This window comes from Streptopelia decaocto, assembly GCF_964273445.1.
Source record: "Streptopelia decaocto genome assembly, chromosome: 5".
NCBI classification, from domain to species: Eukaryota; Metazoa; Chordata; class Aves; order Columbiformes; family Columbidae; genus Streptopelia; species Streptopelia decaocto.
The window spans coordinates 57,462,882-57,474,391 of NC_138659.1; the positions used below are offsets into that span (position 1 = coordinate 57,462,882).

General features: G+C 63.1%; 3 protein-coding genes across 3 annotated transcripts; 1 reads left to right on the forward strand and 2 right to left on the reverse strand.

The window, feature by feature from the left end:
• Window positions 1–336: 336 nt before the first annotated feature.
• MARVELD1 (MARVEL domain containing 1) lies at window positions 337–3,226 on the reverse strand. The gene has a single exon (XM_082054136.1). It carries the CDS (start codon window positions 2,840–2,842, stop codon window positions 2,231–2,233), a length of 612 nt encoding a protein of 203 aa, XP_081910262.1. The 5' UTR covers window positions 2,843–3,226; the 3' UTR covers window positions 337–2,230.
• Window positions 3,224–4,363, forward strand: AVPI1 (arginine vasopressin induced 1). The gene is made up of 3 exons (XM_082054137.1): window positions 3,224–3,383; window positions 3,701–3,992; window positions 4,064–4,363. The coding sequence occupies exons 2-3, from the start codon at window positions 3,712–3,714 to the stop codon at window positions 4,131–4,133; spliced, it is 351 nt and encodes a 116-aa protein (XP_081910263.1). The 5' UTR covers window positions 3,224–3,383; window positions 3,701–3,711; the 3' UTR covers window positions 4,134–4,363.
• A 38-nt stretch (window positions 4,364–4,401) lies between these two features.
• Window positions 4,402–11,390, reverse strand: PI4K2A (phosphatidylinositol 4-kinase type 2 alpha). Its single transcript, XM_082054135.1, has 9 exons — window positions 10,951–11,390; window positions 8,526–8,726; window positions 8,135–8,266; window positions 7,897–8,050; window positions 7,347–7,408; window positions 6,836–6,935; window positions 6,464–6,597; window positions 6,117–6,176; window positions 4,402–5,995 (listed from the first exon to the last, which is right to left on the reverse strand). The coding sequence occupies exons 1-9, from the start codon at window positions 11,344–11,346 to the stop codon at window positions 5,834–5,836; spliced, it is 1,401 nt and encodes a 466-aa protein (XP_081910261.1). The 5' UTR covers window positions 11,347–11,390; the 3' UTR covers window positions 4,402–5,833.
• Window positions 11,391–11,510: the final 120 nt, after the last annotated feature.

Consider the following 11,510-nt stretch of genomic DNA (forward strand, 5'->3'; position numbering starts at 1 on the left):
GCGCCCTCCCCGCTCCCTCGCTCCGCTGGGCTGCGGGAGGTGCTCGCACCCAGCGCCCGTGCGAGAACCAGGCTGTGCCCTGTCGGAGGGGGCAGCTGGGATGGGGACAGCCCATGTTCCCAAGGGCAGAGGTTTAAGCCTTGCTACCAGGAGCAGTGGCTCAATGCTGGGGAGCCTGCCCGTGACCCCAGAGCATACCAGGATGACATGAGCATTGCAACAGGCTCCGGGAAGGGAAGCCCCAGGGCTCAGGGCTACAAAGCCAGGTGTGATCTCAGCTCAGAGCCCATCCTCAGCAGGTCCCAACCCTGGCACAAAGCCCCAGACACCTGGTGAGTACCAACATTGCTTTATTTGGAAGATGAATCCATAGGCACCAGAGAAAAGGCAGGAGGGGGACAGAGCTGATGTGACAGGCAGGACTGTAGAAAGCTGGAGAAAGGCACTTGTGGTGGCAGAAGCCCTGCTGGGCATCTGGGATAGCACTGGAGCAGGGGGGACAGGCTGTGTCAGAGACCAGCCCTGACACAGGGTAGGAACAGCACGTCTGGCCCAGGGAAGGGGTAGAAGGCCTGGGGTCTGGCAGCATGACAGGGGATCGGCTGGGACAGCAGTGATCCAGTGCTAACCCCAGACCGCTCCGAGCCCCAGGAGGATCACAGCTGCTGCTCTCCACCCCAACAAAGGCACCAGAGAACCCCAGGCAACAGCCAGAGCCTGTGGCAAGCTGCTGGGGACACCTGTCCTCCATCCTGAGCCCATGCAGAGACTGGGGCAGGCTCTCCCTCTCATCGGGAGTGGTAGAGAGGACCTGCCTCCAGGCAGGGTGAGAAGGGCTTGTGGAAGGGCAGCCCTGGTGCGGTGCTCCTCCAAAAATTCTCAGTCTCTGGCTGCCCATTGCTCCATTCAGTCCTTCACAGCCTCCTCAGGGCTTGGCACCCAGCAGGCTGTAGAGGCTGATCCACAGCTGGGCTGGCCCCATTGCCAGCATCCTCTTCTCCTGTTTCCCAAAACAGGCTGTGTCCCATGCCTGGCTGCAGCTCTCTGGCAGCCACAGTGCCAGCAGCAGCCCAGCACTGCCATGCTGCTGTGCTCACCCTTCCCCTCCACCTCATCACACTGTCTGGGCAGTGCAGGGCCTCAAGATGAAACCAGAGAGTCCCTAGATTAGTGTTTTCCGGGATGACAAATGAAGCACCGCAGAGCCAGGCAGGGCTACAGGCCAGTCTCCACTGCCAACAGCGAGGCCATGTCTGTCGCTGTTGGAGCAGCCGGACCCCGGGACAAGCTCAGTGGCTCTGAGTGGCTCAGAGCCACGAACCTTGCTGCAGGGGGAGCTGGTGCCCCACTGCCTTCAACCCCAGAGGCACCTGGCCCCATCCCGGGGCAGTGTGAACCCCAAGGCTAAAAGAATTTACTCCCTGCCCAGGATCACAGGACCAGGCTATGGCCCTCTCACCCTTCCCCTCACCCCGCAGTGATGGAGGCCTTGCTGCCCTGCATGGGCTCAGCCCCTGAACAGGACAGCATGTCCAGGGGGCTGGAATTACACCAGGTCAGGCTGTGGGGGACCTGGGTGTCTCCACACCCCAAGAGCACAAGGCAGGGAGGGGCTAAGCCCCGTGGGACTCCAGCAAGACGGCGGACATGTTCAGGCCAGACAGGAGGAGGGGCCCGGGCTGGGGAAGTTGAGATCAGAGCCTCCGTTAGGGAATTGCGGAAGTGCCGCGCGGTTGGGAACGGCAGGAGGGGGCTGCCAGTGGGTTGGTGGAGCTTATGCCCACCCAACCCCACCACACACCACTGCCCCCTGCTCAGCTCCCCCAGGTCAGTCCTCCACCCAAGGTATAGGGCAGTACCCACCTGAGCACACAGCATCTGCAAGGCCAGGGGTAGGGGAGCTGGTCACAGGCCCTGCAGGGGCTCCCAGAAATTGAGGTCCCTCTTAGAGACTCTCCACTTGGGTCCTTCCACTTGCAATAGCCTACATCTGTCCAGGGGCAGGAGAAGGGCTTGTGTAATGGCTGGGTGTCCATGCTGTTTCGGTGGGATGCAGGGGAAGCCATGCTCAGGGGAGGCCTCTGTCTGTCCATCCATCTGCGCGGAAGTCTCTGGAGGAAGAGCGGTGCAGTCAGCCAGGAGGGGATGGGGTGGCAGGGTCACTTCTTCCTGAAGAGGGGCTGCACTCTGTCCATGCGTGAGGAGAAGGGGAACCAAGTGCTACAGGGTCTCAGATGATGTCGCGCTCATCCCGGCAGCGCCGTGAAAGGCAGTAGAGCCCAGAGAAGAGGTACAGGCAGGCGGTGATGCCCCCGCAGATGGAGGCGCTCAGGTAGGCACCATAGAGGCAGCGCTGGCTGTAGCCTGGCAGGTTGCAATAGCTTCTCTGCTCAGCTTTGTAGCCCATGATGCCAGTGGCGGCTGCATAGAGCCCCACGCCCAGTGCCAGGTCGTGCACCAGGTTGGTGAGGAGCCATCGGGAGCCCAGCCACGGCACCAGTGCCCAGCGCCCCAGCAGGCTCAGCCCAAAGAGGGCTAGGGTGAGGAGCCAGACCAGGACGGCAGCGAAGAGGGCGAAGTGGGCCGCCCCCTCATATTTGTGAGCCGCCACTGTCACCCAGAAGGCAGCGCCCAGCGTCAGCTGCCCCAGGCGCAGCAAACCCAGGGGGCTCCGCAGGTAGGCGCGGTGGAGGCTGAGGGAGCCGCGGGTCGGTGGTCCCGGAGGCGGCGGCACTGCCGGGGGAGCCGTGGGGGCCATGGCGGGGCCCTGCCTGCTCCGGCGCGGGTCGGGCGGAACCCGGGGCCCCGGCAGCGACTTCGTCCCCCAGCTGCTGCCAAACATCTGGCGCCTAACGGTCCACCCCGCGCGGGGCCTCTCTCCACTCCTCCCCTCCCTACTCCTCCCCGCCCCGCCCCGCCTCCGCGCCTCCCGCTGGACGCCCGCTGGCCGAGGCCACCGCCGGGCGGGAGGCGGTGAGGGGCGGCGGGAGGAGCCGGCGGGAGGCGGCGGGGCGCGGGGCGGGCAGTGCCGGCGGCGCGGGCGGGGGGAGCGCGCCGAGGCTCCCCCCTACGTCACCCGGGATTCCCCGTCGGTGTGACGCGCACAGGCGCTCCGCCCGGGGGCGGGGCCGCGCCCGCCGCACCTCCCGCCTATTGACGTCACTTGCGCCACGTGTCCCTCCTCCGAGAGGCGGGGCAGCTGCGCCCCTCGGCGCCGATTGGCCCTGGCAGCGGGAGGCGGGCGCGGATTGGCGGCGTGGCGCGGTGGGTGAATGAACGGGGCGAGCGGCCCTGGGCAGCGACAGGATCCCGGTGCGGCGACGCGGAGCGGCCCCGGGAGCGCAGCGGCCAACCGGCGGACTCGCGTCGGCCGCCACCGCCAGGTCTGTGGGAGGGGCCGGCGGGCGAGGGGCGGTTGAGGGAAAGTGGGTCACGGCGGGGCCCCGGGCGCCGGCGGGGCGGGACCGGACCTGAGTGCGCCGGCCCGAGCCGGGTGCCTCCCGCGTTCCCGGGCGGCCCCGCCCGTGCGGCTGGCCTCCTGCCCGGCGCTCCGGCCCGCCCCCTCCCTGCTGCCGCGGCGCGTCCTTCCTCGCCGCCCGCCCTTCCTCGCCAGGCATCCGCGCCGGGTCCCGGGGCAGGCGGGCTGGGCCGGACGGCGGGAGCGGAGTGGAGCCTGACGCCGTCTCTCCGGTGCTCACAGCGGCCGTGGCCATGGGCACGCCAGCTTCGGTGGTGAGCGACCCTCCGGGGCGGGTAGCGCCCGCAGCCCGCTGCCGCAAGCGGGCCTCGGCCAACATCTTCCAGGGCGTGGGGCTGCCGGAGCTGCGGAGCCTGTTCCGGAGCGGTGGGGCCGAGCTGCCCGAGGAGCGCGCCCGCCTCGTCTGGCGGTACGGGGACCAGCGGCGCATGGCGAGGGCCCTGCGGCGGCTCCGGCGGCGGCCGGCCCAGCCCGGCGGCGGAATAGCGGCACTGCGGCGCTTTAGTCACCTGCGGTAGGTGTGGGCCGGGGGAACCGGGGAAGCACGGCCAGGCCGCGTCATTCTCACGCACCTCTTCCCTGCAGGATCGCAGAGAAGGGGCCAGAGGACAGATGCGGGGCCGAGGCGCACCCGGGATTCACACAGCAGCACTAAGCAGCCAGTCCGCGTAGGAGCATGGCTGCTGGAAAGCAGGTGCTGGGAACAGCCAGGGTCTCCAAGGACACTAAGTGTACTGGACAGGGTGCAATAGCTAATAAAAGGTGTACAACGGCAGCTGCATGAGGCTCTGGCTGTGCCCTGCTCACCCCTGGCCTTGCCCCAGGGTGACAGCACCTTAACCCAGGCTGTTGTGCTGGACAAAATGCAAGGGAAAGAGCCCCAACCTGCTCTACAGTGCTACGGAGACATGGAGACAGCCAGCTGAATGGCAGCTCTGTTATTCAGACAGTTGCATGGTTTAAATACATTACATACATTTCTACAGTGCATTAGAACAATACATTTTGGGTCAGTCAAAGTTGCAGCTGGGCCTGGCAAGGGAGCTGGGGTCTCACTGCTGCCCACCCTGTTCTTGCACAGCCAGTGCTGAGCCCCCTCGCCACAGCAGGAGATGAAGGAGCTTCTCTGCAGCAGAGGCCCAACCCACCTGCATCCCCCAGGCCCCCCAAAGATGGGCTAACAGGACAGCTAGACCCAACACCAGCCGCCCCCAGCAACAGGAGAAGCTGCAGCTCAAGGCAAGCAGATGCAGGCAGCAGTCCTGGAACTGTTTTAGACAACACAAGCTCAGCAACTTCTGGGGCAACAGGGGCTCACTGCCTTACCCCTTCCCCCCCACCGCCAGGCCTGCGAGATTGTCAGCACCGGGGTAGCCAGGAGCCCATGCTGGCACCCCCATGCTCCCATCACACCTACCACCCATGCAGCAGAAGGGCCACTCCAGCCCTTCCCCTGCCCCTCGAGGGGCCCGAGGCACAGGCGGGGCTGGCACCATGCTGGCTGCACAGCAGCCAGGGAGCTGGCTGGGAGCAGGGGGAAAAGCCAAGCAAGAGCAGCCATGGAGACATGGCAGGAGGGATGGACTGGAGCAGCAGAGGGGGGTGGGGTGCTTGCACAAACCTGTGGCCCCCTCCAGCTCTGGGGGTCTCTAGGCTGAGGCCTCTCCCAGAGCTGCCTGCCCTGCACAAGCACAAGCCCACACCTCTTTCCCCTTAGTGTCTAACTGCACCCAAGCCAGCCCTGTGAGTTGTCCCTCATATGTCCCCTCCTCAAGCCCCCAGCCAGAGAACAGCCGTTCATTGCGGTCCCTGCTGCACCAGCAGGCAGCAGGAACTCCCCCTGAGGAAAGCAGCGTGCACGGGGTTGGGGCAGAGGAGGGACAGTGGAGAAGTACGTTAAACCCTTGGGGAAAGGCAGGGGGTATAACCTGCTACAGGCCTTCCCAGCCTGGCAGCTGGCACGGCAGGGAAGAAAAGGGCCAGTGGCTGGTGTAAAGGGCTGGACGGATTTTGGCCTGGGCAGCCTGCTCACCCAGCCCTGAGCAGGGGTGCTCAGAACCACATGCAGGCCAAGGAAGGGAGGCAGGGGCAGGGTGCCAGCCACATCACGGGCTCCTGGCAGATTCCCACACCTCCCCCTGGGCTCTGCCCCAGGCAGGGCACTGAGCTTCAATAGAGCTGGGGAGGGGACCATACCCAGCGTGCCTGGCTCCTCCAGTTCAGCTGCAGGTTCCTTCAGCCACACCTGCTCACTCTACCCAGAAAGTCAAGTCCCAGCCACAGGAGCTGGCAGTGGCCTGGCTTCCCTCACAGTGCTAGTCCGAGGCAGCCAAGCCCTGCCTGCGGCTCCCACAGCTACCACCATGAGAAGAAAGGCTTCCGGCTCTGGAAGCTCTGCGTGTAGGACTCGCTGGTGGTGCGCTGGTGGGAACGCGCCGTTTCCACAATCACAGGCGGCATCTGAACCAGGTGCAAGGGGCTCTTCCCATCTTTTAGTGCCTGAGTCAGGTTCAGGATCTGTTTTGCACAACAAAGCAATGCCTGAGCTTCCCTGCTGGAGCAACAGAACATCCACCCCAGCACCCTTACTGCCACATAGGCAGCATGAGGCTCTGCACCTTCCCTATGCACAGCTTACCTGGCCTCTCATGACAGCAATCTGCTTGTGAAACTGTCCCCGATCAAAGCCAGGGTCTTTCTGCAAAAGACAGAGCAGCGAACATAGTAGGATCCACCCACTGACCCACATCATGCAAGAGATGCCTATTCCCCAAGCAAGCCCCTTGCCTCCTGTCCCACAGGTTTCCTGCTTCTCCCCACACTGAATCGTCAGCTCCTGGCAGAGGGATAACCCTGCTATGCCCCAGCCCAGAAACACGATCAGCTTGGCTACCTTTCTGTGCCCTCTAGCCTTGACTGGAAGCTCCCCAACACCACCTTGCTTTTCTTCCTCCCAAGCCATTCTCACCTGCTCCCCCAGCTCACCTTGAAGAGCTCATACAGATCTTCCTCCAGGTCCTTGACAAAGTTGGGGTCCGAGATCTTGGGAAGAATCAGGTCCTTGATCTCCTGTGAAAAGGGGATTTTGGCCTGGGGCAGCCAGGCCCAGTAGAATGGATCTGTGGGAAAAAGCAGGAGACGTCAGAGATGGGGATGTCAAAGGATGGTGCCACATGCCCCTGGGTGCCAGACCCAGGGTCCATTCCTACAGCTTCTGCTGAGGCAGAGCTGCCCATGAACCCGGAAGGTTTGCAGAGGGACAACCTTAGCCCTCTCCTCTCCAGCCCTTGAGGAGGATGCCAGAGTGTGGAGTTGTATAGCTCACCAGGGTGCCCTGGCACAGCCTGAGGGACTCACATGCTCTCCAGGAGTCTGGGTGTTTCAAGGGAAAGGCCAAACCGTTGTCTATAGCAGCCAGCTTGATGATGGGCTCCTTCACGACCACCCAGTCGCTGTCCTGGAAGGAAGAAGAGCATGTCACAAGGAGGCCCCTCTGACAGGAACAGTCCCTCTCCAACTCCCTGCAGCCAGGATCTTTGCCCTGGCTACCATAGAGGTACTGCAGCCTCTCGCCCCTTGCTTGCAGGAAAACATTGTCTGCTTCAGGTGGGAAAAGGACAAAGCTGTTCCCTGCAGGCCTCACCCCAAGGATGCACAGGTCCAGCAACACCAGTTTCCCCACAACAGAGCCCAGCTGCATCCTCACAAAGTCTCACTAGGCCACAAACCACCAATGCAGAGGGCAACGAAAAGCCCAGGAGACAAGATCAGGCCTTCACACACTTGGAACCCAAGCCAGCTGGGAAAACCCCATCCACCTGCCAGGCAGGCAGCTTGCAGGAGCAGAGCCCCCCACGGAGCCACTCACCCGCACGCCCGCGCTGTCCAGGGGACAGTCATACTTGATGAGCCAGTTGTCATTGCCCCGATCTGCAGGGAGATAAAACCAGCCATGTCAGTGCCAGGGCCTGCTGGCACCACACCCAGCAGAAGGATACTCCTCCTCAGACCCAGAAATGAGACAGATGAGTTTAAGGTCCAAACTCTACCCCAGAGGCCTGGACCTTGCTGCAAGCATGGGAAACCCCACTAACCCCCACACAACCAGCCTTGGAGACTGGAGAAGTCCCAGCTCACAAGAAAACGGTCAGCCTGCAAGCCCCAGAGTGTAACCCTGACCACTGCCAGCCTGGCAGGAATTCAGAAGCCAACATCTCCCGGGACACAGGCCGGTAGCCAGAGCATGGCCACAGCAGTGGGCAGTCACAGGAGTTGCATTCTACCCAGAGGCAGCTGCCATCTGGCAGCAACTAAGTGGTGTTGAGAGCAGTTTTGGATGCCAAGCTCCTGTCCCACTGTCTCCAGCTGTCAGGACATAAGCAAGCAGTCAGTGTCCCACACCAGGCAGCTGACCCTACCTGTGTTCCTGATGATGTAGTCGAGCACCACCAGCCGCTCAAACTGCAGCAGCAGCTGCCGGTTGGTGTTCTCTGGGAGCGGCTCAGCTTCAAAGCGTCGCAGCCAGTAGTCAGCATCCTTGTAGCCTTCCACGAAGAGCTGGAAGGAGCCCACCTAAAGCAAGGAAAGGCTGCCTTACAGGGGGCTGGGGAGGATGGAGAAGTGGCAACAGGCGGGCGCAGAGGCCAGCAGCCCTACCTTGGGCGGCAAACCAATGCGGTTGAAGCGCTGGCCGACTTTCGGCACCTTCTCCAGGGCCAGCCTCTTCCCTCGGGACTTCACCCTGTCGATGGCACTGTAGTTAAAGGTTTCACTGGCCAGATACACCACCTGGGGGGACAGGGACACAGATGTCAGCAGGGGCACCTGGCCACTGTCACAAGACTGGCTGATAAAACCAAGACACTGCATTTCCCACAGCTCTGCCCAGCATGAGGATCTCCACAGCCTCAGCAGGAGCAGTCCTAGTCCAGAGCTCTCAACACAACAGCTCCAAAGTCAGCAGTGCCACAAGACAAGGTGCGAGCAGAGCTGGGCAGAAACACATCAAAGCCTCCCCAGGACAAGATCCCAGCAGTTGCTCCCTCACCTTTGTGCGGGGAACAATGTTGAGTTCCAGTTTCTGGTCCACCAGGCTGGCGCCCGCCTCTGACAGGTAGCCCTGGTTGAGGACAAGGCAGTCTCTCCCAAAGCAGCATGGGCAGCACAACTTCTGCAGCCACTTGGTCCACTTGGGGTTCAGCTGCCCGTAGGGTTCCTCATTTTTGGGTTTGAAGACACCAATGATTTTCTGTGAGTGGGAGACAGAAGGGCTGACTCAAGGCAGTTGGCAGAGTTGGGACACTCCCCACTGAGCCAGCCTGTGGTAGGGACACTCAGAAACAGGCCCAGAACAGCCCCTCACCAGGGCAAAAACACAGCTCCTGGGACCAGGCAGACCTCACAGCTCCCGGGAGGGAGGGACAGGGAGGGACCCTTCCCCAGTGCCCCATCCCATAAGAGCAGGGTACTGCCCAAAGGCCTTCATACCCAGCTCATGCACCTGGAAACAACTTGCTTTGTCCCAAAAGACACCAGTGATGCTGTTGTGCCCTGGTAAATGTCCCAGTTCCACCACAATGACCTCTGGATGGCTGGGGTGAACTACTACTAACCACTGCTCATTACGTCCAACCAGGAGAGGGAGAGGGATAACAATCCCTGCTCTGGCTCCAAAATCCATTGAATGGAGCTGATTCCAAAGTGACCAGAGGAAATGGGACCAGAACAGCAGAGCAGCTGGAGAACCCCAAGGCTGGCAGCTCCTGCTCTGGGGCAACTCAGCAGCACATGCGGCCAGCCCTCCTCCCCACAGCTGGTGCTGGCCCCAGCCTGAGTGGGTGGCATTTCCCCAAGCTGCGCTCCTGCCACAATGTGGAAGTGGAACATGAGTCCCACCATCTCAGCAAGGAAACCCAGTGCAAGCCCAGCCTGCCAGGGGCCAGAAGTCAGCCCAGGGCAGGCAGGAGCAAGGCTTTGTCCACCAGGAGGAGGGAAAGGAAGCATTTGAGGGAAGAGGACCACTTCAGCCATTCCCAGATCACATGGAGAAGCCACTTCCCCTGAGCAGACAGAAGGCATTCCCCTCATCAGCTCCACATAAAGGCACATGACTGCCAACAAGCCCTTGGGGATGAGCCTGCAAGAGGCTTGTTGGGAGCTTTGCCAGCACAGCCCTGTGCTCCACAAAGCCAGTCCAGTAGAGCAAGGCCCAGCCAGGCAGGGATGGTGTGGAAGTGGAGGCCAGAGACCTGGCAGCACAGTATCCTTTCCAGACAAACCCGTGTTGGGAGCAGCACTGACAAGGAAAACAGGTCTGCCTGGTGCCAGCAGCAAGGCAGAGGGAGCCAGGCCAGCCCAGAAGTGCAGCCGGCAGTTGAGATAATCCCAGCTAGGTCAGCTCAGGCCCCAGCAGCCCAGGGAGAAGCAGAACACAACAGAAAAGCTTTTCGCCCATGCCCTCTCCCTCTGCCCACAACAGCAGCACGCTGCACTCTCTCCCTGCTGCTGGTGTGGGAGGTTTGGCTGACCCTGGACAGCAGCCACAGAAACCTGACAGACACCACATTCTCTGACAAGAAGGCAGTCAGGACAACCTGCCAAGTGACGTGGCCAGGAGGACATGCACTTTGGCTCCTTGTACACATTCTCCACCGGCCCTCATCAAGTTTGGGTCTCCTACAGCCAGGCTGCCTCTGCCCTGCCACCCCCAGGCAGCTCATCCAGTCACCCACCCCAGTGACACCACGTCTCACATTGGGCAACAGGAGGAAGTGAGTATTGCCCCAGAGCCCACCAGCTCAGCTGGGACCTAACTGCCACAGCTCCCAGGAGCCAGACTCCACCCAGGGCGGGCAAACTAGGGCACATCAGAGACCAGCGAGCCCAGTCCTGCTTCCCAGCACACACGCAGCGAGAGTCATGGGAAGCAGCAACAGCTCAAGTAATTAGGCTGGGTGCTGCAGGTCAGAAGACAAGCCATCCTGTGCTGCACACACAGTGGCGTGGACATGGCAGCCACACAGCTGACCAGATCTATAGCAGACCAGCTGTATGTCAAGGACTTTCCCTTGATTATACCAACCACACAGCCACAGATAAGACATCTCACAGGCCAAAAGCCAGCTCAGATCTCAGAGACACAGCCCTAGGGCTGGAGTCACCGTGGTTGGGAGATGCTGATGCACAGGCCTGTGGCAAAGGGCAACCCTTCCTCTTTGGGCACAAGAGCCAGGCAGGAGGCTGAAGCAGCACTTGGACACAGCTGCCCCCAACTCGTGCTGCCGGTCCCACTGCACATCTCCCCGGGAAGTCCCGGGTGGCTCCAGCCACTCCTACCAGCCCCCCAATGCCGGTGAACCCCGGGCCAGCATCACCAGTTCCCCCAGGAGCACGCTCCTCCTGGCCAGCACCGCTCAACCCGCAGGCCTCGGGGGCCACCCCGGGGCAGGCACACGGGCTCGGGGCCGGCTCACCCCCTGCGGGTCCTTGACGAAGTAGCTGCCGCTGGAGCCCTGCGAGATGCGCTCGGGGAAGATGCCGCGCTCGCTGGCCAGCTCGGCCCGCCGCACCACCTCGGCGAACTCGGGGTCCTCGGGGAAGTCGTTCCGCTCTCGCTGCGCCGCCGCCGCCGCTTGGGCCTGGGCCTGAGCCGCCGCCTGGGCCTGCGCCTGGGCCTGCGCCGCCGCCGGGCCCCGCGACCCGCGTTCCAGCAGCGGCTGCCGCTCGCGGTCGCGGCCGCCGGGGGAGCCGGGAGGGGAAGGCGGCGGCGGGGGCGCGGCGGGCGGGAGGGCGCGCACGGCGCCCCCCGGCAGCCCGTAGTCGGGGGCCTGCGCCCGCTCCGGCGACACCAGCGGGCTCGTCTCGTCCATCGCGCCCGCCCGGCCCCGCCGCGCCGCCCGCACCCGCCACTTCCGCCCGCGTCACCGCGCCACCACGCCCCGCCGGCTGCTCAGCCCCCGCCACGCCCAGACCGGGCGTTGCCATGGGAACGGCGCCCGCCGCGGGGGCGGCTGCGGCTGGGGTGTCGGATGAG